The sequence below is a fragment of the Rhinolophus sinicus genome, linkage group LG03 (genome assembly GCF_036562045.2).
Source record: "Rhinolophus sinicus isolate RSC01 linkage group LG03, ASM3656204v1, whole genome shotgun sequence".
NCBI lineage: Eukaryota > Metazoa > Chordata > Mammalia > Chiroptera > Rhinolophidae > Rhinolophus > Rhinolophus sinicus.
In genome coordinates, this window is record NC_133753.1 from 83,987,114 (window position 1) to 84,014,702 (window position 27,589).

At 44.4% G+C, this 27,589-nt stretch overlaps 1 protein-coding gene across 3 annotated transcripts; it reads left to right on the forward strand.

Moving 5' to 3' along the window:
- The first annotated feature begins 24 nt into the window (after positions 1–24).
- Positions 25–27,589, forward strand: LOC109456727 (uncharacterized). 3 transcript variants are annotated; one of them, XM_074328169.1, is made up of 3 exons: positions 12,847–12,982; positions 21,954–22,895; positions 27,133–27,589. In XM_074328169.1, exons 1-3 carry the CDS (start codon positions 12,965–12,967, stop codon positions 27,178–27,180), a joined length of 1,008 nt encoding a protein of 335 aa, XP_074184270.1. In that variant the 5' UTR covers positions 12,847–12,964; the 3' UTR covers positions 27,181–27,589. The 3 variants fall into 3 exon arrangements, with proteins under 3 accessions (XP_019604723.2, XP_074184270.1, XP_019604722.2); XM_019749164.2 differs by lacking the exon at positions 12,847–12,982 and adding an exon at positions 25–753 and having other exon boundaries at positions 21,954–27,589; XM_019749163.2 differs by having other exon boundaries at positions 21,954–27,589.

Genomic DNA, 27,589 nt, shown 5'->3' on the forward strand with positions numbered 1-27,589 from the left:
TACGTCGCTCGAGTGCCCACCTCCTCGTCCTCTCCCCATTTGTCCGCCGCACAAAGACGCTCGCACCTACAAAGCCCGAGGTGCACCTGCGAGGCGGCCGCCAGCCAGTCCAGCCGCCGCGCCTCCCGCCCAGCGGCGCCGCCGTCGCGCGCGCGCCCCCTGCGCCCCTCCCGCCAAACCCCCTCCCCCAAACCCGGCCCTCACTTTGTTTGCAAAGCAGCGTAATTGGTTTAAGCCCGGAGGCTGGGGAAGAGGGAAATGGGGTGGGGGTGGGGTGTAACCCCCTTTGGAGGAGGAAAAAAGAAAAATAGGCGGGGCCGGGCGGGCTAGCGAGGGTTCTTGGTGGGAACCCCGCAGCGGGAGAAGGGCTGGGGCCGTGGCGTTGAAGCCCAGGTTCGCGGGGCCGTGCCGGCTAAAAGACCCCAGGGTTCCTTCCCAGGCGGTCCTACAGCCTTTTGGAGACCTGGGCAGCGGCCACGTCCCGCGCCCCTCCTGCTCTTCTGCTGGCTTCCAGCCCCCACCCTCCTGATTCCTGACCTAAAGTTCAAACCCGGGAGAGGGACGAATACAGACTCCCTCCCCGCCCCCCCCCCCACACCCTTCAGGCTTGAAAGGAAAAAGTCCCACTTTTGCCCCGTCACTAGAAACTCGGCCATCCGAGTCAGCCAAGCCGAGTGACGTTAGACCGATCCGGGCTCCTGGCTAGCAGAATGGAGACGCTGCCACGAAACCCATACCTGCGGCTTAGAGCAGGTGAGTCACAGCACCGTTTTATATCTTTATGACATAACTTTTTTTTTTCCGCTTCGGTCCGCTCTACTACCCTTGTCATCTGTAGCAATCATAAAGAGGAAGAAACTGAGAACAGATGTCTGTGTGATAGGGCAGGCGGACCTGAGTCGGGCCGTCCTCCCTGTGCCCAGCTCCTCCTCCTGCCCCCCTTCCGCAGTCTCAGGGACTGAGCTGGAGGCGACCGTCTGGTTTCTGATAGGGAAAGGTCAGGGGGAGGGACATCTCCCTAATTGCGCGCGTTAGCTGGGAGAGCCTCGGGCGCGGGCGCGGGCGCGGGAAGGCAACTGCTGGGCTAGGTAGGTGTTAGGCCGAAGTCAGAGGTGGTTTGCGGAGGTGCCTGGTCCCATCTCTGGCCTGGAGGGGCCAGGCTAGGACCCTAGATGCTTGCTTGGCTCCTAATCGCCCTGGACTTCGGTGGGAAGTTCCTCGGCTCCCCTCCCCCAGGCAAAGTCTCTTGGCTCTCTTGAGGCCCTCGGTGGTGGATTGCCCACAAGTCCTGGTACCAGCTAAAGTCAATGGGTGATAGGCACTGAGTTGGTGATAGGTTGTGCTATGGTGCACGTGTGAGTTTCTGAGAATGTGTGTGTTTTTGACTGTGACCGTGTGTGTTGTATGTACCCTCTGTGGAACCACTGGGTTTCTTTAAGTAGCAAAAGAGTAAAATCTTTCTAAAATAAGAATCTGCAAAAAATATTTTTTGTTTGGCAAAATTTTAAAAATGTTATTAATCTCATTTTGAGAAATGTGTTTTAACTTGTCTTCCAGATACCCCCCACCCCCCCACCCCACCCTGCTTTGTTCTTTTAAACCTTTCTTCCTTGAAATCTGGCAACAGAATCACGTTAAATCCTTGAACCAAACAAATCTCCTACATCAGCAGGGGAGCAGGAGAGGGTGAAGATGTGCAGTTAAGGAAATAAAAAAGATAAAAGCATTGGATTACAATTCTTTTTTTTAAACAAAAAAATAGGGGAGGGGAGAGAAACTTCACATTGTAAAGAAAGAAATGAGTGAAATTAAATCCACCTGGAAATCAGCAGAGCAGGAGCCCTCCCCAACTGCAGCCTGCCCCTGTGACTGCAAGTCAGTTCCATCAGGTTGTGTAAATGTATCTGCAAATGTGTGGGTCTGCACATATTTCTCAGGGCGACAGTCAGAAACTAATTCTTTTGTGCAAAGTTCCCATCAGCAACAGGACCTTAGTTCCATTTGTAAAGTACACGGATGCTTAGCGTCCTGGGCCTGATCCGGGGGGACTTTCAGTGGTAATGAGCTTCCTTGTTCCTTTCCGCGGTGATACTCCAACGCCCTCTTGGCTCTTCAACAACCTCGAGCATGACTACGGTATTTTTTCTGGGTCGTAACAACTTAGTAATAGCTTTTATAGTGCATAAAAAGCAGGTGCTTTAAAGGGCGGGGGACGCTGTCACCTTAAAAGGGGGTCAATTAAAAAAATATTTTTCCTCTTTTAGCCCACTTCCCAAACCTACTAGGCCTCATCTTAAAAAACAAAAACAAAAACGTCAACTTAAAAAAAAGTGTCCCCTGTTCATAGCGGGATGGCCAAAGCGAAGTTTTTCCAGCGCTTCTTTAAAGCCCAAGCCTGGTGGTGAGGAGAGGACTCTGCCAGCTTTTGAGCCTTGATACAGCTTAGGGGTTCCCAGGTCCGCCAACCGAGAAATTCCCGCGATCACAGCGCCTCCTGTCGTGGGGTGGGAAGGTTGAATTCGCGCGCTGGCGTGTCCAGTGAGCACCTCCTGGGGAGACTGGAATCCCGCACGCCTCCCTCAACCAGAGATTTGGGTCCCTTAGAGCAGACTGCTCTAGGCCAAGAAGAAGGGAAGGTAGCAGCTCGGTTAACTCCCAGCCTCTCTCCATATCAGTGGCGGTATTCTAAGACACCTAACAAATTTAGAAGGTGAAGTTCTAGTGTACCCAGATGCCAGCCAGTCATTTTCCCGAGATTTAAAAGTGAATCTTCAGGGCCGTTGCTGGATCTCCGATTTGGTAAATAAACAACAAACAAAAAGCAAAGCTGCTGTTCCCGGTTGCTGGTCAGTAAGCAACCAGGTGACATGTCTGGCTACTGCAGCCTGCTTATTTCCAAACTCTTCTCCCAAACGGGCCGTCTTTACCCTTTGCAGAAGACTGTACTGCGCTTTCCGGGGAACTAGACCTGTTTTCAGCCTCAGGGAGGCTGGGTGGATTCGAGGCAGGGAAGCCACGAGGGCAGCCACGTGGCAGGTCCAGGAGAGTCCCAGGCCAAACTCGCCTGGGCTAGGACGGGTCTGCGCGAGCCTGGGGCGGCCCAGGTAGCGGAGAAGTCACGATCTTCAGGCAGGGGAAGCTGGGACGGTGAAGACCGTGGGGTGCGCGGGTACTCCTTGGTGGCGGAGGGCGGAGGAAGCGGCTCCGCCCTTCCCGGAAGCTGCGCCTTCTACGCCCCTGGGGTCCGCTCCTTGCACAGTCCCGCAGTGGGCGCGGGCGGCACACGGTCCACCGGTCAAACTCGGCCACCTTCGCTTCCCTTTCCCGGCATTACCTGGCTGGGAGCCCCCTCACAGATCTGCACTGGGGCTGGGAGAAGCAGAAGGTGATAACGGCCAGAGAAGGAGGAAAGGCTGTGAGCTCGCGTGTCGGGCTCAGCCTGCTGCCTGGGGCGGCGCCGTGGTCCTTCCAGTTTAGCTGGCCCACGGGATGGGCAGAAAGCAGGACCTGGGGTGGCGGGGCTCTGCCGTGTCCCCTGGAGCCTTACAAGGACTTCCTGCTTGGGTTCTTCCTAGTCTGTCCCCTTTCCCTGCCAGCCCTTTCACCCCATCCCTCCCCCGGACGGGGCTGTCAGGCCTCCGCCACCGTGGGCCCAGCCGCTCGGTGCAGCGTAGTCCGAGCTCTTCCATAGGCCCCCACCCGCGACCCAGTTAAGAAGCTTAAATCCTCCGCCTGCGGGGAGAATTAGACGTAATGAAACTAAGACCTGTTGTCTTTCACGCTGTTCAAAGCCGACCCAGACTGCGACCGGGGGTCAGTTTAGGATTGAGGAAGGCCTGGGCCGCTAAAAGCGACTGTCTGCCCTTGTGTGTGCCTGGCCTTCGCGAACCGAGGTGTGTGCGGGAGCTGGGAAAGGAGCCCCGGCGCCGCGAGAAAACAGACCCCAGCGCCTGCCTTCAGCCTTCTGCCTCCAACCGCGGGAGGCGCGGCGAACCAGGCCTTCGGGGCGCATAGCCTTCCAGACCAGGATGAGGGGCAGGGGGTCAGGAGAGGAGAAGCACGGAGCTCCTGTAGCTTCGCAGCCTCTCTTTTCTTTTCTTTTATTCCTCAGATTTTCCTTTCCCTGGACCTTCCTTCCATCATTAAATCATTAATTAAAAAACTAATTCATAGGTCACAAAGCGTCCGACTCTCAGTAGGTAGGGGCCCTGGGACCACCTTAACCGGTCCTGACTGGCGGTTCTATGTGGAGAAGTTCCTGGCCTCACCTCCTGCCGGTGTGTGCGTGTGTGGACCAACACATATACACATATAGGGCTTTCACTTTACTGGAAAATATTGGATGTAACACTTTCATCCCAACACTTTACCTCTGGGTTTGTCCCTTTCTCGACTGCTCCTGGAGCCGCCGCCGGATTTCTGAACTGCGTGGTGCGCGAGCCTAGGTCTCCCGCAACCGGATGTCAGAGCCGGAGCTGCTCCCCACCCGGCCTCACCCGCGGGGAACAAAACCGTCCTTCTGGCCGTGAGCGAGCTTCACCTTGCCAAAATCAACTTGCATTTTCATGTATTCAAATGAGAAAGATTGGGAAGGGAGACTTACCCTCCTGGGCAATCACTTACTCCTTGGAAGGACGGAGTAAGTGTTCCATGGTTCCCCGCAGAGAACCGGAACCTCTCTCCCTCGAGGCCCAGGTAGTGGACATGGCACCCCTGTCCAGGCTTGGGTCCTTGTAGCAGTTGCGTGTCTCCAGGTAGCTGTGTTCCCCAAGTAACCGACTGCTTTATTCACAGCGGTCAGCGCCAGCTCCAGGAAGTAACGGGCCCCTGGCTAGTCTCTTTTCGCCCCTGCGAGCCCCTGGAGCCCTATCTCTGCTCAGTGGTGTCCACACGTTCCTCTGGCTACTGGCAAACAGCTGATGCTGGGGTCCTAGGGGAGAGAATGGAAATGCACGCTTCAGACACAGAGTTGGAAATTTAGAGGAAAGAACACGTGACATATTTTAGGTCTGAAAGCAGAAAGGCACTAGAGTGGCTGAGGCCCTACTGTGTGCCACAGACTGGGCGGGCGCTTTGAGATCCCTGTGTTTCCTCCACCTGCTGCTCCGGGTGTGCAAGAGTTGGGAGGCTGGAAGCCTGCGAGAGGGTGGGTCAGAACCTTGACTCCTCCCCACGCAGAAGTTGTCGCTAATGGGAAGCTGTGATGGACACCGAGGGCGCCAGAAAACTCAACGAATGTCATCTCTTGCCTCGAGGTTGCCAGCTTAAACCTAAATCGTTCCTGAACTGCGGACTAGTACTTAGCTTCTCAGTTCCTGACACCCCCCTTCCAATTCAACCCCACCCCCAATAGGCCCAGGAGCTTTCCCACGGCCCTTCAGTTGGCCCTGGTGGTTTAAGTTTGGCTATTCAAATGTGATTACCGTCACATTTACATAGTTCTATTTAACAGAGCTTTTGTAACAATCATATAAATCATATCCTACACACGGAAAAAAAGGTACAAATGCATTCTAGCCAGGCTTTTTTTCATTATATTGGCTTCCTGATTTCTCCCCTAATTTGAAAATTGTGCTTTGGACTGACAAAAAGACTAATTTATTGGCATGGCTAGAGGGAGGTTACATTCATTATTTAAAATTAAAATTTGATTGGAAAACACTGTTGAGAGGCTGCTTCTGGGACTTCCAGCAGCTATCCCCGAGTTAATATTGGAAGAAAGTTTTGTTTTAAAAACGTTGCATCTGTTTGAAGTTGTTTGATTTGTCTTGTCCCATGGGCCACAAAACTAAACCAGTACCTAGCTCACTTTGTGGTGAGTTTGCTTCTAAACGGAGATACTAGGAAGAAGCTTCCTTGGCAGCATTCCCTTTTGCTGGGATATTAGCAAGATTTGAGGGAACTTTGACCCCTTTCTGAATGCAGCCGTCCTGGTTTCCTACTATAAATGAATCAAAGTAAGGACTGCAGCTGCCCGCGTTGGGCAGTACCTGAGGTGGTAAGTTCAGCGTTCAGCGCAGCCGCCCTGGATCTGTGGTGAGGACTTTGCCGTCTTCCCACACCAACCGAGCTCTTCCTTTTTTAGGTTCATACCTTGCTCTAGATTCCTGCCAGGCTCTTATCACTCTCCTAAGGCAAATTCCATTTGTGTCTTTTTCTTTTTCTTTTTCTTTCGTCTTTCCCACTGGACTAGAAGCTCCCTGAGGGCGGGGACCACAGTAGTCCCCGATGCCAGAGCACAACCTGGAGCATAATAGACTTTCAGTAAAGATTTGTTGACTCAATGAACTAACTGCCCCAATCCAGAGACTAACCAGGACGGTGTGTCAGGTGGGAAAGGGTGCTGGAGTCTAGAAACCTTACCCACTCACTCCAGAGTCTCCAAGTGAGCGTACCCCAGGGGGACGCCTCAGCCCAGGGAGCTTGTGGAATGAATAGACGGACAGACACATGAACAAATGGACGGACAGATACTTTGGTAGAATGGGCAGGGTCTCAGAGCCTTGCCATCCCGGGGCTTCCAGGCCCACTGGGCATGGCTCTTCCCCTGGCATCCATGGTTGATTTTAACCAAAATCATCGGAGTGACATGATCAAATCGGAAACGTCCCCACCGCACCGGTATCTGGACTTGGCAGAATCAGCAGCGAGGCTTGCCCATCTAGGGCCGTCAACGCGAGGCTCAAGGCAAACATTCCACTTTTCCCGGCTGTGAAAACGCAGAAGCCGCGCCTTTCAATACTAGATAATTGATTAAAAGTTAAAGAACCCCATGAACTTTCCATCAAATAAAATGTTTCACTCGGTGCTGTAAAGGAAACGTCCGTGTTTAAAGAATATGTTTAAATTGGCAAACAAATGAAGCCGAGCCCACGCAGTGAGAAGGAAAAGCCTCGTAGCAGAGCTTTGTTAGCCTGGGGTTGTGCTCCCGGGCTTCCAACGCCGAGGCTGCTTGCTGCTTCCCACCCTGAAGCTGGGGAGTGGGAGGCGCCTGGGGCGCAGGGCGCAGGGCGCTGGCTGGGCCGGGTTTGCGCAGTCACACTCATTGATATAATTGTCCCGGGTGCCGGGTTCTCAGCGCGCTGTGGCTGTGGCAGCGCGCTCGTAATGATCAGGCGTTTACCTGTACCACCTTCCTGTCTCTAGTATCCAAAACATTTTATTCCACATGTCTTCTCTGTGTGGTGTGATGATTTTTGTAAAGGACTACCAAACCTCTGAGAATCTGCCTTGTGTCACTAGGTATTAACTGGACATCCCTCATGTCAGCTTATGCTCCTGAAGTTTTATTTGCCATGAAAGCGTGCCTGGGAATCCTTGAGAGAGGAAGCAGGTCTGCCTCCTTCTCTTCTGGGCTGTTGTCACTTGGGAAGCCACCTGGAAGCATGGTCCCCCAGCTGCATCTGGTGTCCTCGATGTCCTGGCTCCCTTCCCCCCCACTCTCACCCGGCAGTGTGGGGCTCAGCCATGGTTCCCACGGCTCAGGATCTGTGCGGCAAGCTCCCTACTTTCAGACCACGCATTCTTCCGTGGCAGCCCCCCACTCTAAACCAGGTTACCATGGTCCTGGAGAGGGGATTGAACCTTGGGTGGAGCTGGACCTGCCTTAGAGACTTAGGGTCCTACCAGATCTGGTGTAGGTTTGTTTTCTTTCAAATGCTTTCAGTGATGCAGTCAGGGGGGATCCCACTCTCCTCACCCCAATGGCCTCCTCCAGCCAAATACCTTCCATTGTGAAGTGTTGGTCTCCTCTGACCTCCTTGTGACCCTCCCCTCACACCCCACCAAAAGAAGTGGTTTCAATAAATAAAGCACAGTGCTCGGGTTGAAGGTCAGTTTACACTGGGGCAGAAGCTTCTAAAACTCCTGCAGGTGCTGGAATGAGAATAAACCAGGCAAAGTCCCCAGAGATGGGAGAGGGAGGGAGCCCAGACTAGAGAGAATTGAAGGAGATGTCGTCAGGGTGTCAGAGGGCTGGGGGGCATGTCAGGAGCTTGGCCACAGTCCAACTGACCTGGAATTTCCTGGGTAACCTGGAAAGATACTTCGGGCCACCGTTTCCTTCTTTTCCAAGGAGGAACTTGGACTTGATGCCGGGTTCCAGAAGTTGACAGTTATAGGAACAAAGCCTGTAGTAGCTGGCACAACAGGGCCTGATGACCCCGCCCTGGGGAACCAGGACCTGTGCGAACCTAGGAAGGGAACCGTATTGGTGATGGGGCGAGGTGGTGGCTCAGCTTCCCGGCGTGGCAAAGCATCTCTCCACGAGGGTCCGAAGACTCTGGGAGGACAGGTGCCACAAGGAAGAGTTTCCTCCCTTTTGCTCTAGTTTTACAGTCTATGTTTCATGGTAAATTTTGGGCAAAAGCCGTTTCCCTTTTTCACTTCCCAGCATCTCCAAAGACAGCACACAGCAGGAGAGAGAACAGCCTGTCTTCCAATTTCCAAGCTCAGGCAAAGCCTCCTTAAGTGGGAGGTGGTACAGCGCTCCGCACGGCCCCCCCCCTCCCCTGCACAGGGCTGGAGTCGCTGAGGCTGAGGGTCTGAGACTCCGTTTCTCTCATTACACATGCTCCAACCTGGCTTGTTCATGCAACTGGCAAGGACACTAGGGATTATGTTTAAGAGCATAGGATTTGGAATCGGATCTGGGTTCCAATCTGTACTCTGTAGAAGACTTCTCTGTCTGAGTCTCTTTTCTCAGTTGTAAAATAGGTATATTAGTACCTATGTCACACCAGTTGGGTGCAGAGTAAGTGCACTAAATGGTAACAAGAATAAAGAGCCTTCCCAGAACTCTGGGAGCCTGGGCAGTCTAGGAGCCTGGAACACATTTGTGGCAGGTACTGGACCTCATTCCCCCCCTCCATGCGCGCTTTTACAGGTCTTTTGCAGGTGGTCACCAGCCTGGCTCCCTGGACATTGCAGTCCCTCCTGGCCACAGTCAGTGAGGAAGAGGGAGCTCCCATGTGGGGAATCGGCTATGGTGACTCGCCAGCCTGCTATTTGCATCCATCATGACCCTGCCTAGAATCCTCTCCCACTATCCCCAACCCATGGAGTCTACGATTGAAAAAGGAAAGCACCACCTGAAGAGGATGCAGAGACTGCATCACGCACATGTTAAGGACCTTCTGGGGGAGGAGGCTCAAGGCTGCAATAGATGAGAGACCCCACACCTCCTGCTGGGTAAGCCCCACAGACCTGCTCAGGGCAGCAAGACACATTGTCCTCCCCCCACCCTTCAGTGAGAGGAGGGAGGTCTGGCTTCAGGAGCCTGTGTGTGTGTGTGTGTGTGTGTGTGTGTGTGTGTGTGTGAGTGTGTGTGTGTGTGTGTGTGTGTGTGTGTGTGTGTGTGTGTGTGTGTGTCTCCCCAGAGACCCCAAAATGGTCTCCTGGGCCCAGGCACACTAGGTGGACCTGCACCATCGCCCTGGCTATGGTGACCTCAGGCAAGATCTGGGGCATGGATTCAGGAAGCATCCCTGTGGGAGAGGTGAAAGCAGTACATCTGGGCTTCCAGGAGACCATTCCACTCCCAGCATTTGAACTTGGGGAGCGCTGAGATGAGAAAGCAGGATCCCTGGGTCACCTAGTCACTTTCTCCTTTCTCCCTCAGACCCCCTTCTCCACTTCTCCCTTCTCATAGATGGAACCACTTAGGACTCATTTGGAGAAGTATCACTTAAAACATTTTCTAAAATCCTCAAAAGCCAAGATGTTATTACTGCAAAGAAGATTTAGTTGCTGTCTTTTAGAATTATTTGGTATAGATTCCCTAAAAAAAGTTTCTAAGTCCATCTGAAATGAAGCAAGCATGCTGGGCTTATGGTGGATCCTTTAAATATTAAAGACCCTAAATATTACCTTGCATGTATGAGAAAGCTTAGTGAGGTGCCAAGGCTTAATTAAGACAAACAATATAGTACATGAAAAGACTAAACCACAAAAGGGGTTCGCCAGATACAGCTCCATCTGCTGAGGTGAAGATTCATGAGTTGACTAACCCCTCCTACTGAGGAGGCTTGGAAGAGATGGAGTTTTGGAAGAACTGGAGTTTTGGGGTGAATCTCTGGGCTCACATGAACAAGGACCCACACATTTCAAGCAGGGTTGGGATGGGCTAAAAAGGTTCTGTGTACAAGGCTCTGATAAGTTTTCGAATTCTGCTTCACTTAGTAATCAGAACTAGAAAGATAAAATATTTCCATCCCTGGAGAACAAAAAAACAACATAGCTTCAAAGCTTGCTGTTTTCCCTTGGATTGATTGGCGTTGGGGGAGGTGCATTTGGGGAAAGTGGGCTGATACATAGGAGTCTCAGGCAGCAAGTGATCTCTGGCTAAATGCAGCTTCTGTTTTTACAGCTTACTTAGGAGAGCTGTTAGTTTTTCTAAGGATAAACCCGGCATTGGTTCTCTAAGCTCAATGTTTAGGCTACAAAGCACATCTAACGGTCTTACAAGTCTACCTTTAGAAAAGGAATGGTTCTGACCTCAAACTCAGCAAAGTCTCTGGTGTGTTACCATACTTGGGGAACACTAAGCAAAGCCCTTTCAAAGTGTAAAGTGTAACTGGAATGCTAAATACCAGCCACTACCTCCAAGAAAAATAAATCCTTAATTCTCAGGTATACCTACTTTGGACCAGGCAATTTAGTGTTATTTGTGTCTTGTCTTTTCAAATGGGTAGTTTTACTAACACAGTTTTCTTTCTGCTCAGTGCTTGCTATTTTTATCTTACTTAAAACTCCTGAGATCAGGCCTGGGCGCCAGACTTCTGAGGCACCCCAGGGAAGGGTGATGGCTGACTTCTCAGAGGTCCATTCCTGAAATCCATAAACTCAGATGCTAGAATCACATCAGAGTTTAGGGGCCCGGAGGGAAGTCTGGCATATGTTAGGTCACTATGGGGAAAGTAGGGTGAGCAGGTTGGGGAAAAGCAATGCCAGGGGAGGAACTTAAAGCAGGGAATCTGTCTCAGTACATTAGTTTCTGCAGATTGAAGCAGTACAGGAAATTGAGGAGTGAACTTTGTTGGTTAGTCTCTGTTATTCTCCTGAGCTCCTTCCTCTGCCCTATTCTCTGCCTCAGAGGCCAATTTCTATGGGCCTAGTTTTCCTTGCCTTTGGATGGCCACCTGGGTTTGGCCAGTAGGGCAATGGTGCAGGAATGGAAGCCACCAGAAGGACAGAACAGTAGGAGTACTTATTCCTCCTGCTTTCTCCCCGCATCACTGTGGCTCTGTCCATTCATGCCTCTCTGAATCTATAGCTCCAGTCAGATGGCCTGGCCCCTCTTCCCTGCTTCAGCTCTTACCAGACTCTGCTAACACCTCCTTTTTCACTTTTGCCCCCCCTTCAGACCAAGGGTGGTACTACCACCCTGTTGTTGCTAGACCTTGAATGTTAGCTCCCTTTAGCCTGACCCATACCCATGTAAATAGTTCTCTCATTACTCTCTGTCCAGCCTCCACTTTGAGCATAGCATCGGTTTCCTGAGGGGAACTGATGAGGAGAGGAATGAAGATTCATGGAAGTGAAATACGATGTCTTCAATTCTTTCCAGTGTCATCCTCATACTGTAACTCATGGAAAGGCTCTACTCCTTCCCTGTCACCATCTTGGCGTGCAACTGTAAAGGCTCCACGGTTTCTGTGGTGGCTGCTTTCTTCAGGCAACACTTGCCTTGAGGTCCAGCAGGAGAGTCAACTCTGAGTATAGTTGCTTTAATTTCACCTCTTTAACTTGCTAATTTGCATTTGATATCATTGTTGAAGTACTTGATGTCAAAACCACATATCCTGTTTCCCGGAAAATAAGACCTAGCCGGACCATCAGCACTAATGCGTCTTTTGGAGCAAAAATTAATATAAGACCCGGTATTATGTTATATTATATTGTATTATATTATACCTGGTCTTCTATTAATTTTTCCTCCAAAAGACGCATTAGAGCTGATGGTCCGGCTAGGTCTTATTTTCCGGGAAACACAGTAATATGTACTCCCTTGTGTCTGGCTTCTTAACTCAACATTACATTTGTGAACGATTCATCTACATTGTTACTCACAGATGAAGTTTGCTCATTTCCTTCATGCATAGAATTGCGTTTTATGACTATACCACAATCATTTATGCATCCTACTTTTGATGGGCATTTGGGTTGTTTCCAATTTTTATCTATTGTGAGTGAAACTGCTATGAATATGGGTGTACATGTTTTTTGGTGCATACGTGCATGTATTTCTATTGGGAGTGGAATTGCTGGATCATAAAGTATGTGCATAGTCAACTTTGCTTCTTATAACCCTTCTTATCTTAGACATCAGAAACTCTGAATATGGTGAACCCCCTATTTTAATAGGAACTCCCCTGAATCTCATGCCTTTGATTTCAAGATTCTCTTTACTGAGTTGGGCTCCAGGTGCAGAGCATGGAAAATACGTCCTGAAATGTACTCTTAACTGGCACATAGTGCAGACATATAGTTGTTTTTTTAAGAAAAGTTTTAAATCTTGTGGTCCAGCCTTATTCATTTAAATGTAGGAAACAACAAGAGTGCCAAGAAAGCAGTTGGTTAAAATGGGCAAAATCGGCGGATCAAGATTTCAGTCCAGGTGTCCTTGGAACCAGCGTCTTCACCCCCGGGACTCCGACTCCGAGGCCGCGCTGAAGCTGGTTCCTCCAGCCAGAAACGCGCGGGGTGGGCGCCCACGGCGCGGAGGGATCTGCGGGGAAGGGCAGGGCGCGGAGGGGAGGAGCAGTGCGGCTTGTTGCTGGGGCGACAGAGCGCGCTCTTCCTTCCAGTTGAGCAGTAGGAGCCCAGCAGGCGGTTCTGCCCCCGAAAGGCCGGTTGGAGCCGGCGGGCGGCAGCGGTGCTAACCTCCACGCCACGTGGCTGGGAGCAGAGGCGTCGCCGGAGGCGGGGTAAAGGAAGACGCGGACTGGTGCGCGGGTGACTTCGTATGGCAGGCTGTGGGAAGGTGAGGCTGCGGTATTTGGGCGGAGCAATGGCCCCTGTTTCGCTTCTCTAAATCCACTCTAATCCTCGCGGAAATCAGGGCGGGAAATGGGTTTGGGGTTGGAGAAGGGGCTGGGCTGTTGTCGAGGTTGGTCCCGGAGAGCACGAGTTGAGGAGGAACTGGGAGCAGTGAAAACCTAGTGATAAGGAAAAATAGGTAGATGTGACAGCGGGCTGTGGGGAAAGGAAAAGGGGTTTGGAAGGCAAAAGAAGAGTAGGAATCAGAGGGGCTGTGGGGAGGGTGAAAGGTCACAGTGGAGAGAATTTAATTTCCAACTCCCTGACTTTTTCTGGTATTCTTTGAAAGGCACAGGTTGTTTTAGGCAAACCTTAAACATCATTAGGTGAACCCCTTCCCCCACTGAGGTCAATGTGTCTAATTTCAAAATTGGGAACTGTTTTCTTGAGTATGGCCCTAAAACTCTGGTGTGTAGTGGGACACTAAGCTCAATGCAAGAAGTATTTGAATAGCATTGAAGGCTACAGATCTCCGATGAAACTATTGCAGACTACCACTGCAGGAGTTTAAAGGCGTCCAATCGTTCTTTTAGTTTTAACATGCATAAAAGTTTAACAAATTGTTTTTTTTCCTATTTGCAGCTTTATAGAGGTATAAACTGCACAGAACATACGGCTTGTATCATGTGCAGGTGCACAATTTGATGAGTTTTGACAGATGTATACACAAATATCTTTGAAACAATTACTGTAAACAAGATAACAGCTTTTTCATTCCTCGGCCCATTTTGCTCTCCATCCCTGTTCTCATCCTCTTCTACTGCCCCCAGCCAACTACTGATCTGCTGTGTGACACCATAGCATAGGTATCATTTTCTAGAACTTTATATAAATGGAAGCATATTATAAATACTTTCTTGTGTCTGGCTTCCTTTACTCAGCACAATGATTTTCCAGACCTTTGTCTTGATTACTGTCGATTTATAGTAAGTTTTGAAATGGGGTAGTGTAAGTCCTCTGGCTTTTTCTTTTTAAAAATCACTTTAGCTATTTTAAGTCATTTGAATTTATGTATACATTTTAGAATCAGTTAATTTCTATAAAAAAAGCCTGTTTGAATTTTGATTGGGCTCTATTGACGTATTTACGGCGAACTGCCATATTTAACAATATGGAATCTTCCAGTTTACAAACATGGTTTGTAAAATTTTGTAGGTCGTTAATTTCTCTTAGCACTGTTTTGTAATTTTCAGTGTAGAGGATTTGGACATCATTTGTTAGATTAATTTCTAGTTACTTTATTTGGGGGGGTATTATTTTCCAATTATTGGTGCTAATATATAAAAATACAATATGTTAACATACAAATTTGTATGTTATCATATTGTGTCATACAACTTTGATAATTCACTCATTAGCACTAGTGATTGTTCAGTAGATTCATTAGGATATTTAACCTATTAGGTTGGTGCAAAAGTAATTGCGGTTTTTGCTGTTGTTTCTAACCTTTTAAACCTCAATTACTTTTGCACCAACCTAATAAAACCATGTATCTGTAAATAGGGACAGTTTTCCTTTTTTCTTGTCGACTTGCATTCCTTTTATTCATTTCCTCACCATATCGTAATGGCTAGAGTCTCCAGTACAATGTTGAATAGATATGGTAAGAGTTGAGGTATTTTGTCTATTTTTCAATTTTAGGGGGAAAGCAAACATACAATGTCAGCTGTAAGTTTTTCATAAATTCTCTTACTCAGATTGAGGATGTTCTCTCATCCAGTCATGTTCCCTATGATTGATTCATAGTTTGCCCAAAATTGTTTATTTACTTTTATCATGAATGGGTGTTGGATTTTATTAAATGATTTTCTACTATTGAAATGATCATTTTTATCCTCCTGTATTGTTAATATTGTGAATTCTATTGATTTTCAAATGTTAAATCAATTTTTCAGCCCTGGGATAAACTCTATATGATCAGGATATATTATCCTTTTTCAAATATATTTTTGGATTTGATAGGCTAATATTTTATTAAAGATTTTTGCATCTATGTTCATGCAGGATATTGGTATTTTCCTTTTTTAAAAAATGCCTTTGTTAAGTTTGGTATTAGGATTATGAAAGGCTCAGAAAATGAACTCCTTCCTCCTCCATTTTCTGAAAACATTTGTGTAAGATGGGTGTTATACCTTTGTTGAGTGTTTGAGAGAATCATCTGGGCCTGGAAATTTGTTTGTCATAAGATTTTTGGCAATGAGTAGTAAGTTTATTTAGCATCAGAATATTAAAATTTTCTGTTTTTCAGGTTAATTTTGATAAATTTCAGTTTTCAGAGATTTGCTCATTTCATCTAAATTGTTAGATTTGTTGGCATGACCTTGTTTATCATATTCTCTTATTATCCTTAACTATCTTTCAAATCTGTAGTGACAATCTCTTTTTCATTCCTATTGGTGATTTTTGTTCTCTCTCTCTTTTATTCTTGAACAGTCTAGCTAGGGTTTTAGCATATTACAAATCCTGTTTCACTGTCTTTGGTATTTGAAGGGAAGTCCTTGGTCATTTGGATTATATCCTGGACATTGTAAATGTTTTCCATATAAATAATGTGTTGTTTTCTCCATTTGCTTTCAGTATTTTATCTCTGTCTTTGGTTTCCAGCAGCTGACATGTCGTTTTCTTTTAATTTACCCTACTTGGAATGTACTGAGCTTCTTGAATCTATAAATTTATGTATTTCTCCAAATTTGGGATGTTCTCAGACATCATTCCTTCCAATATATTTTCCCACCCCATTCTCCCTTTGCCTTTCTGGATACTGGTTACACATATGTTAGAGATTTTGATACTGTCTTACAGGATTCTGACACTGTATATTTTTTTTAAGCTTTTCTTTCTCTTTTTTAAATATTGGATAATTTCTGTTGATTTAGCTTCCAGTTCACTGACATCTCCATTCTGCTAGTCAACTTTTTATTGAAAATATCGTATTTTTCAGATATAAAATTTCTATTTATTTTTATTTTTCTGTTAAGATTTTCTTTTGAGTCATCTTTAGCATATTTTCCTTTACTTCATTGAGCATAGTTAGATTAGCTGCCTTAAAGTCCTTGTTTAACAATTTAACATTTAGGTCATTTCTGGGACTGGCATCTATTTTCTTTGCCCTTGAGAATGGGTCAGATTTTCCTGGATCATTTTGTGCCTAGTATTTTTTTGTTGTATCCTGGATATAGTGAATGTTTTGTTGTGTATACTCTGGGTTCTGTTATATTCCTGTGAAGAATGTTGATATTTTTTCATGTAGCAGGCAATTCATCAGGTTAGACGTACTATAAGCTCTATCTCACTCTGTGGTTGGAGATTATGTTCAACTAAATCTCAGCAGCTCTTTAAGCCTTTGCTGTGTTGCTTTGAGTTTGTCCCACATGTGCACGTTTCAGAGGTCAGTCTAGATTTGAGTGGGGTTTAGACACAGAATTGGGGGATTACTTTTTCCGGCTCTCTCTCCTCTGGGATTTTTCTCTTACTCCGCAGTGGTGGTTGTTGCCTGGTGCTTTTCTCTGATTCTTCTGGTCAGAATGATAAAGGGCTTTCATTGAAATTTCTGTGGGTTTCTGAATAGTTTAGAAAAAATTCTTGTCTGAGCTTGAAAACAGCTTTTCTCTGTTTTCTATATCATTTTTAACCACCACATTATGGGTTACTTACTATTATTGGCACTAGTATTATTGATATTATTAGGATTAAGGTGACAAAACCAGTATTATAGAAAGTGTAGAAAAATAGGAAAAATTACTATTATCCCATTTTCTTAGCAAAATTGTAAAACGTTTGTATTTTTCCTTTTAGACTTTTTCATAAATTATAATTAGCACAAACAGATCTCATTTCTACTGGTATTTTAAAAACAAATATTATTTTCAGAATATTTTTATTTTCCTTGTAATGCTGACTGTTTTATTAGATTGGATAGAATGGTCTTTGGGCCTAGACGTTTCTTTTGGAGCTTTAGTGCTGTGCACTGGAAGCTGATGTTGGTGTGAAATTCAGGAAGTGAATTGAGGTATTTTGCCATCGATTTAAGAGAATCTAAATCTGCCCTTAATGGGCCACCGTCCCCACTGAGGTGCCCATGACCATATAGAGGAGGTCAAGACCTGGTAATCCATATAACCAGCTGGGGCTTTGGCTCCATCCCCAGTGTATTACTCTGATCATCTATTCCCAGTGTATAGCTCTGTAAACTAGGCCTAACGTATGAAGGACTCATTTCCCTGTGTGAAGTGTGAAGTGTAGCTTGGAACCAAGTCATCTGGAGGTCCGCTATATCGTGTTTCCCCAAAATAAGACCTAGCTGGACAGTCAGCATCTTTTGGAGCAAAAATTAATATAAGACCCAGTATTATATTATAATTACATTACATTACATTATATTATATGTTATACCCGGTCTTACAGTAAAATAAGAGCTGGTATTATATTATATGTTAATATTATATAAAACCCGGTCTTCTATTATAGTAAAATAAGGCTGGGTCTTATATTAATTTTTTGCTCCAAAAGATGCATTAGACCTGATTGTCTGGCTAGTCTTATTTTCAAGGAAACACGGTATTTGTTTCTACTTTAGTTAGAGTCTAGAGCAGAGTTTTGGATCTTCTGTTCCAATAGGAGGAGCAGCCACACCTGCAAGGACCAGAGTGCTGCCTGTACCAGAGTCTAGAGCATTCACATAGGCAGCCATTTTTGGCCAGGGAGCTTCTTCCTTATGTCTGGCCAGACCTTGTGGGAGAGGAGAAAAGGCTGGCTCTTGACCTTTCTGACTACCTTTTTGCTCTGGCATTGAACCTCCTGCTAGAGCAAGAAGGAAAGGCAACAGAGTTCCAATAATTAGGAAAGAAGAGGAGGGTGAAGTTACTGCTCAGGTTGCAAAGGTGTCAAGCACATTCCGTCCCATTTTAGAGTGTAGGGTAAACTTAATCAACCTGGATTGTGAACAGCAGGCTTGATACCTTATGTAGATTAATACTTTGTCCTTTCGGGTTGGCTACATTATTTTTCCTTGAGTATCTCCAAGCTAGAACTAGTCTCTTTTAATAAATTGCTACCAAGAGAAAGAGAATGTTATTTTCTCATGAGATTGGATGTTTAAAAATTATTTTACATATTTGCAGTGTTCGGGGGTGGGTGGGGGCAATAAAGGCACCAAGCTTTGATGGACTGGCCCATTTACCATTGGGATACCACCTACCTTGAAAACACAAAAGTTCTTGTCAAGTTTAGAAGTTCTATTTCCTGGTTTGTTTTTTTTAACATATAAAGAGCAACTTTCCTATGAAGAACTCAAGGGAGAAGTGTTAAACAATGAACACTTGTTAAACTTCAATAGCAAACTAAGGGCTGGGAGAATTTGGGAAGGGAATACAAAGCAGGAACTAAGAAACAAAGGGGAAGTGCAGTTGGGAGAGTCAAGTCAGATTCTCATCAGGTACTAATGTGTTTCTGGTCTGTGCTCTGTTTCAGGTCCTCCCTGAAACAGTCTTTTGTAGAAAGAAATGCAGATGGTGTCACTATGAACGTATTACCACCTGTTTAAACAACAACAGCCAAAATGCTTTGAGGAGGATTACACAGCATTTTTAAATAAGGAAACTTCCTTAAGGGCTTTAGAAATCATTTCTAATGTTCATATACTATGGCCTGGAAAAGAGGCAAAGGATTATTATTTTCACTTTTTATTATGAAATATTGTTACAGATAGAAATGAATTGTCAAAGGTCCAGTCAGTGGTGCAACTTTGTAGAGAAAGAAAGCTTACCGATTCTCAGATGAGAGTTCTGTCATGTAGTAGGGTCTTGAGTTTGAGACCAGCAGTGGATATTTTGCAGATTAAAAGTAATATGACTTGTTTAGAGGCTAAATAGGATGTTTTCTTCATATTGCACATACTACATGATAAATGAAGAAATCTAATTGTAAAAATAATTCTTTTATGAGTTGATATAAAGAAATTCAACCAAGAAATATGGATAGGTGATAAGCAAAGAAATGCAAAGTAAAACAAGAATATATTTTCTACATTTAAGTCTTAAATCCATTGTATTTTGGAGCATGGCATAAAATGAAATGTAATTTCTTTTCCAAATAGTCAACCATTTACCTCAGCACAATTTACTGATAATTCTTCTTTTATCACCAGTTTAATGCTGGCTTTATAATATAAGCCATATTATTCTCAGTTCTTTTGCTTACTCAGTCTATATGTTGATTCTGCCAGCAGTTTTTCAGTTTTAATTTTCATATCTGCATAAGTTTTAATTATCTTGTTGGACAAATGCTCCCTCATTTACCTTTTTCAAAATTTTGGCTAATAAACAGTACTATTTATTATTTCAAATGAATTCAGAATTACCTTTCAAAATGCAAAATATCATATTTAGATTTTGGTTACGATGGCATTAAACCAATACAGTATTTTGTGATGATCTGATATAATTTAAAATATTTGGTCTTCTCACCAGAAGACCAAAATTTATTTTAAATAAATTTTTTTTCTTATTTAGTTATTAAAAGATTTTATTGGGGGAGGAGAACAAGACTTTATTGGGGAACAGTGTGTACTTCTAGGACTTTTTCCAAGTCAACTTGTTGTCCTTTGTTGTCCTTTGAATCTTAGTTGTTGAGGGCACTGTTCAGCTCCAGGTCCAGTTGCTGTTGTTAGTTGCAGGGGTCGCAGCCCACCATCCCTTGTGGGACTCGAGGAATTGAACTGGCAACCTTGTGGTTGAGAGCCCACTGGCCCATGTGGGAATCGAACCAGCAGCCTTTAGAGTTAGGAGCATGGAGCTCTAACCACCTGAGCCACTGGGCCGTCCCCAGTTGAGTCTTTCTTTTATATCTTTCAGTAAAATTAATAATTTTTATTCATGTGGTTTTAGCACATTTTTTGTCATGTTTATTCTTAAATACCTTTTTAGATAAACTATAAATTTTATATAATGGAATTTTACCATTATGCTTTTAAATGGATCATTTTGGTATAAAGGAAGTTACTGGTTTTTGTATAAATAGTTTTAAATTTAAATGCCTTGTAGAACTTTATTTTAATTCTAAATAGTTTTTAGTGCTTAGATTTTCTAGGGTAGATAATCATATTTGCAAATAATGATATTCCACAGGTGTTTCTGCTTTATAAGTTTATTTTCAAAGATACTTGACCTTTCTAAAACTAAAATAAATTAGTTTTTCTAATTCATTCTTTTTTACTTTTATTTTTGTTTTTTTACTCTTATTCTTGAAACTCTCCTCTTCTTGGCTTCTGTGGAACTGTATTCTCCTCATTTTCCTAACTCTCTGCTGCTCTTGCTCACCCTACTTCCCACAGGTGAGGGTCAAAGGGCCAAAGAATTGGCCCTTTTCTATTTATATTTCCTATCCTGGCTGTTGGTAGTGACTTCAGAGCTCTCAAGGTCTCCAAATCCACTTATGATCATAAATAGCTGGCCCTGCTGAATAGCAGAAGTGTTTTTCTTTTTAAATTACGATAATACACACAACATAAAATTTACCATCTTTACTATTTTTACGTGTATAGTTCAGTGAATAGCAGAAACTTTATTATGCACTTGGTTATAACCAAGACTTTATGAAGGTGATTCAAAGTTCCTATTTTATGAAGGAGCTTAAATTGCTCCCATTTATTTCTAATCATTGACCAGATCCTATCAGTTTCACCTTTTTATATCTCTGTTTTCACTCTTATTTGCCCCCCCCTCCCTTTATTCTTGTTCCCACTCAATATCACTATCCCCCAAGTACCAGATCCTATCAAGCCACTTTTCTGTTAAAAGTTGTTGAATGGTTTCTAGTGGCCCAGAGAAGTACACACACCGCGTACAAGGCCTCATGATTTTACTGCAGCCTTCCTTGTAGCTGATCACCCTCTCTCTTCACACACTGTGCTGTAACTCAGCTGATACACTGTGACACATTGAGGAAAGTGGGCTGGGTAAAGGATGGAGACACCCAGGACTAGCTGGAGAAGTAAGTGGGAAGTGCTATCCTGCCGGGATTATTTTAGGTTTTCTATGCCTATGCTTACTATGGTCTCGGTTGCCTGGAAGTAGGACATAATTACAATCTATACCCTGTTTCCCAGAAAATAAGAGCTAGCCAGACAATCAGCTCTAATGCGTCTGTTGGAGCAAAAATTAATATAAGACCCGGTCTTATTTTACCATAATATAAGACCAGATCTTATATAATATAATATAGTTTAATATAATATCACATAATATCATATAATAGCATATAATATCATCTTATAGTAAAATAAGACCTGGTATAATATAATATAATACCAGGTCTTGTATTAGTTTTTACTCCAAAAGACGCATTAGAGCTGATTGTCCGGCTAGATCTTATTTTTGGGGAAACACGGCAGAGTGGACCTCCAGATGACCCGGTATTATATATTATATTATATTATATTATATTATATTATATTATATTATATTATATTATATTATATTATATTATTATATTATATTATACCCAGTCTTATAGTAAAATAAGACCGGGTCGTACATTAATTTTTGCTCTAAAGACGCATTAGAGCTGATTGTCTGGCTAGGTCTTATTTTCGGGGAAACACGCTAGAAATGTAAAATAAATCCAATAATGGTTTCAGAAACGCCCACTGTAAAATAAAAAAAAAAAAAGGTTTTGCAAAAAGCTTTTAAGGTTTTTCATGGTTCCTGTGAGAAGGTGCAATAGTTGGTTTTAAAATGACATAAGCTAATAGTACTACCTGCTCGTGCTTCAGGGAGCCCAGTGAGAGTTCTATTATAAGAAGCTTTTTGGAGCAGGAATTTTCTTTGTCAACAGAAGTTTTGTATTCTATAGATCTACCTATAGCTATCTATATCTATTTATTACCCATAAATATGAATATAATGTTTTTTCCACAGGACAAATTAGTCAAGATGTCCACGACTTCGAAGCACTTTGGACTGAAATATAAAGAAGAATTGTACATATTTAAAGAGATTGAAAAGGTTCGCCGGGAGACTAAAAAGGATTATCTCAGATTCAAGGAGAAGTTGATCTCCAAGCCAGCTGTAGATGAAGTCCCAGTCAGCGGCCTGCAGGCCCCAGGCCTGGCCCGGTCCTGGGAAAAGGGGTGCGTTTCCAGTATTGGACGCCAGAAACCATCAAGGTCCCTTTGGGCTAACGGCCCTGTGACCCCCTATGCAGCCCTCCTGCGAGAGGCGCCCCGAGACGCAGCACGTCCCCCGGGCCCGAGAGAAGGGGCCGCTCCGTGGAAGACGGGGCCGTTTCGCTTCCAGGACTTCTACTTGCGGAGCTCCGCGTTCCTCCGGTACCGGCCGCTGAAGAAGCCGCCGGTCATCGCCACCACAGCTGGCACGTCCAGACCCATGGTCCTGATGCCTGCGCCAAGGGAGAAGCCCGGAGTGCGCTGGGGCCGGAGGACTGCACAGCTCACTGGCGCTAAGCTGGTCCTCCACCCGGCCCCGGGGTACGAGTCGAAGCTGGAGCCGGCTCCGCCCGCAGGGGCCCGCAAAGTCAAAGACAGGAAGGGCGAGGAGGAGAACGTGGATACGGCCATCCGGCGGAAGAGAGTGAGGATTCGCACCCACTTCTTGCAAGAGAGCGCGGCCAGGGAGCCGCAGGAATCAGCCGGGTCATTTTCCAAAACAGACCGGGAGAGTGTCCAGCTGAGCGATCGGTGGCAGGCCGCCCCACAGTCCCCGCTGCCCGTGCGAGTCATCCCGACGTCCATAGAGGAGATCATTGCTTCGCTGCAGTCAGAGGCACAGCTGGCTTCCGACCAGACTATAAAAGAGCTCATACAGAGCATCCTTGGCCAGAGCTACGACTTTAAGATGGAAGTAGGTGAACCAGAAGGAGAGTTAGTTATACGTAGTTCTCCTGGGTACATGCAACCTTAGGATACGTACAGAAAAATATTTCAGCCCATTTGGTGTGTTTCGAGCGAGGCAAAAGCACAGGGGTGTTATTCTTTGGATTTTGAATTTGAATTTTTGAATTTTCCATGAAGGGAGGGTATCCTCTTTTCAAAGGGAAAGCAATTAATAGGTTATTTCAAAAACTGGTTCAAAGAACATTATTTGTAGACCTGACTGGTGACCTTTACTTTTAAAGTCTTTGTGATGATTTAGAATTTAAATAACAGATGTTTGATATGAAAAACAGTCTTTTTTCTGTTACAGCTCAGCATTATTAGCAGTGAATTTACATCCTAGGAAGAATAATATATTACTATTAAAAAGTTGAATATATAAGAGTTCTGTAATATTTTCAGTGAAAAATCATTCTCTTAAAATATTTTTGTAAAAATTTACTTTCTAAGTCTTCCCAGCTATGGAGACTATAAGTGATTTTTGTGTGCCATGCGCTATGGGACATAGTTTATGTGCGTTTTTGTCCCAGCAACACCCTATCAGGTGGAAACTAGTAAGAGCCCCATTTTACATAGGAGACTTTCTCAGCAACTAATACACGGCTGAGTTGGGATTCTCTCCCAGGCGGTCACACCCCAGAGACTAGACTGGAACTATGCCATGACTATGCATTTGTTGGTTTTGATGTGTCCCTCGCAGGGAGCAAAGCTAGATAGGGTCATGGTTTAAGATATTTTGCCCATGATATAGACTGTGCTCTGGTAGGGACATTCAAAACAAAAATGATAAGGGAACCTGAGTCCCACACAGAAAGTGAGGGCTGGGGTAGGGGAGAGAAAGAGAAAAAAAGAGACAGTCTTTTTTGAGAATGGCAGTGACAATGACAGTAAGAGGCAGAAGATTCTGTCACGGTTCTGGGCAGCAGCGCCAAACCTCCTGTTAGTACACAGGATAGTACTGCCACATTATATCTTTAAAGTATATAGTTTCAGCCCCAGAATACACTCTTAGCTGTGATTTAAGGAATGTGATCATAAAGCCCACTAGGGAAACAAAAACGTGTTCCCACTGTCGTCTTTGACCTAATGTTTGTCAACAGAGTAGGACAAATGTTTTCAATTAAGACCCACACTTCCTCACGATTACTGAACAAGACCAACGTGACTATGTGGGCCATTTCAAAATGGGTATTCCTAATTAGGTTTTCCATGGCTCTCACAGAAGAAGGAATCATGCAGGGATGCGCACTGGAGAGGCTTAACAGGGAGAACAAAGGCCTTGGTGCCTGGCCCTGTGAGAAGCAACTCTATGGCGTAGTCAGCGTATTTGCCATGAAGAGGGGCCTGTATGAGAAAACGGCTCAGAGGTCCTGTACAGGTGGGGAAAGTTACACGTTCAGAAGAGAGTCCATTTTGAAGGGTTCAAATAGAATAGAACAGAAGAAGGGACAGTATCAAATGGAAAATGAACACCGGACCGTGAATTCTGTTCTTACTGGTATTTTTTTTCTCTTGTGTATCTTTTCTTCACACTTAAGTTACCTGACTTGTTTTATGTAGGAGAGTGGACCGAAGCAGTACAGTCAGGAGCCAGGGGCACAAGCCCTGGGTTATAAGCCTTGGCCTGCATCACATGCCTCGCTCCCATCCCTGCCCTCCATTATGCTGATTTTTAGTGCAGCCTAAATCTCATTCTTGCTTTTTACATTTCCCTTCCCCGTGCCCCAGCAATTCCAGAAGATGGAGCTTTGCGTAATTTTGGATAAAAGTGGTTTCAGAAGGTTTTATTAGGTTGAGAAAGGAACAGTGGGGAATTTGTTGAAAAGGCTGTGGCTTGGTAGGTGAGAGATAGCAAAAAACAAATGGAAGGGTAAAAGTGGTTTAAATTATGATTTAAAATGTTCTTACGATTATAAGAAGGATATTTGTTTTAAACATTTGGAGTTTCTATAAACAACATTCTCTTCAGGATAAGCAAGGAATATGGTTCTTCATTTTAGAAATGTTACCTTGGAGCCACACAGCAATCCCTGGAGGGAACGGCAAAGGATAGGGCCATCTGGGCAGAGTGTGTTGCCTCTCTTTAGAGCTTGGGTAAGGCCATGCCAGACCTAGCATTCAGAGTTCCATAAATAATTACATAGGCCAACAGGTGCACAGAATGCCTGAAGATTAAACTTAGTCATCAAATGTAGGTCAAACATGCTAACCAATAGTTTCTCAACCTTGGCCCTACTGACATTTTGGGTTGGATAATTCTTCATTGTGGGTTGGCGTCCTGTGAATTGTAGAATGTTTAGAATTATACCTGGCCTCCACCCACTAAGATGCCTGTAGCACAATCCTCTACTCCCCCCTTCTCCCCCAAAGTCATGACAATAAAGTGTCTTGCAATGTTGCCAAATGAGACCCTGGGGAGAAGGGCAAAATTGCTCTCCCCACCCCCTGACCCAGTTGAGAACCATTGACATAAACAGTATGCATACACTATAGCAGGAGCATTAGAAATGTAATAAGGGCCTACATTTGTTTTACTGAGGAGTTCAATATTATCACTCACAAAATGCCTTCTAATTATGAGACGAGTTCAGAGACTCCCTTCCAGATGTTAATTGAGGATGAAAGAGCCAGCCCATCTTGCTTCTTTCACGTGTAGTTGTTTTTGTTTTTGGTCATACAACTAAAAAAAAAAAAAGGGCTTAATATGACCTAGGTAAGAGGGGATTCATGTTTCAAGGTCTTTCATAAATAATGTATAGTTCATAAGAAAATATTGTATCATAAAACTTATTCTACTTCCACTTCAGGAACATGAAATAGCTGTACTTTTCCTTATTCCTTCTTCTAAGTACAGGTACTAACCCTGGACATTATTTGTAAGATAAACGTGAGAAGACTCCAAAAATTGGAGAAAAGGACTTGCAGTAAAGATGCTATCCCCTCTCTCCCTTTGTGTCCCTGATGGCCATGTGGGGAACAGTGTGGGGCACAGTAATGAGACACTGCTATCCCTCCCAACCAGAGTGGTGTCAGTAGAGGCCTAGTGGGAACCAGAGCTCCTAGTCCCACTGAGCAATAACAACAGGCCTTCACCCCTGGTGTCAACAGAGACCAAGTTGGGAACCTGGACTACCACGCCTGCCTCGCAGCAATGAGGCAGCTCCTGTCCTCCCCCGACTGGCCCTACTAGAGCAATGTCAGAGGATGCCAGCTAAAACAATGTTTAAAGAAGATCCAGACTCTCATAACTTAATGCCCAAAATGTTCAGGTTTTCACTTGACATACTAAGAACTAGGAACATCTTGGCTTGGAAGAAAACAGACAATAGATGCTATTGAGATGACAGCAATGTTAGAATTTTTTTGTATTAGTTTCAGGTGTACAAAACAATGCAATAGTTAGACAGTTCACCCCTCACAAAGTGATAACCCTCCCTCCCCCAATCTATTGCTCTATTGCTCCGCTGACATTGTAAATATCTGTTACAATTCCATTGACTCTATTCTCTATGCTGTACTCCATATCCCATGACTATATATATTAAATTATAGTTGACATACAATATTATTCAGCTTCAACTTTGGCTGTACAGTGCAGTGGTCAGGGATCCACACCATCCCTGAAGTGGTCTCCCTAATAAGACATGTGCTCATCTGACACCCTACAAAATCTTTACATTATTGATTATATTCCCCAAACTGGCTTTCATATCCCTGTGGCAATATTGTAGTTACCAATTTGTGTTTTCTAATCCTCTCCTCTTCTACTTCATCCCCACCTTCCCTCCCATCTAGCAACCCTCAGTTTTTCTTCTGTACAGAGATGTTAGAATTATCTGATAAAGATTTTAAACTGGCCATCAAAAAAATGCTTCAATGAGCAATTATGAGTATACTTGAAACAATGAAAAAATAGAAAATATTAGCAGAGAAATAGAAAGTCTCAGTAAAGAAATAGAAGCTATAAAGAGGAACCAAAGGAAAATTTTAAAACAGAAAAATACAATAACTGAATTAAAACTCAAAGGATGGCTCAAACAGCTGAATGGAGAGGACAGAGGAAAGAATCAGTGAAATTGAAGGTGGAGCAGTACAACGTACTTAATCTGCACAATAGAAAGACAATAGATTGAGAAAAAAAGTGAATAGAGCCTCAGGGACTTACAGGACTATAACAAAACATCTTTATGTCATTGAAATCCTAGGAGCTGAGTGAACCCCAAACCAAAGAAACCCAAAGGAATCCACACTAAAACACATAATAGTCAAACTTGGAAGTTTAAAGAAAAAGAAAACATCTTGAAAGTGGTGAAAAAGAAGCAACGTGTTACCAATAGGAGAAAACAACTTGAATGACAGTGGGTTTCTCATTAGAAACCATAGAAGCCAGAAGGAATGGGCGCAACATTTTTCAAATGATGAAAGAAAAGCACTGTCCACCTAGAATTCTATATCCAGTGAAATTGTGCTTCAGGAATGAAGAGGAAATCAAGACATCGTCAGATGAAGGAAAGCTAAGAGAATTTGTCACTAGCAGCCCTACCCTAAGAAAATGGCTAAAGGAAATTCTCTAAACAAAAAGGAAACAAATAGAAAAAAAAGGACTCATAGAATGCCAGGAAGGAAGAACACAATAAACAAAAATGATGGCTAAAAACAATA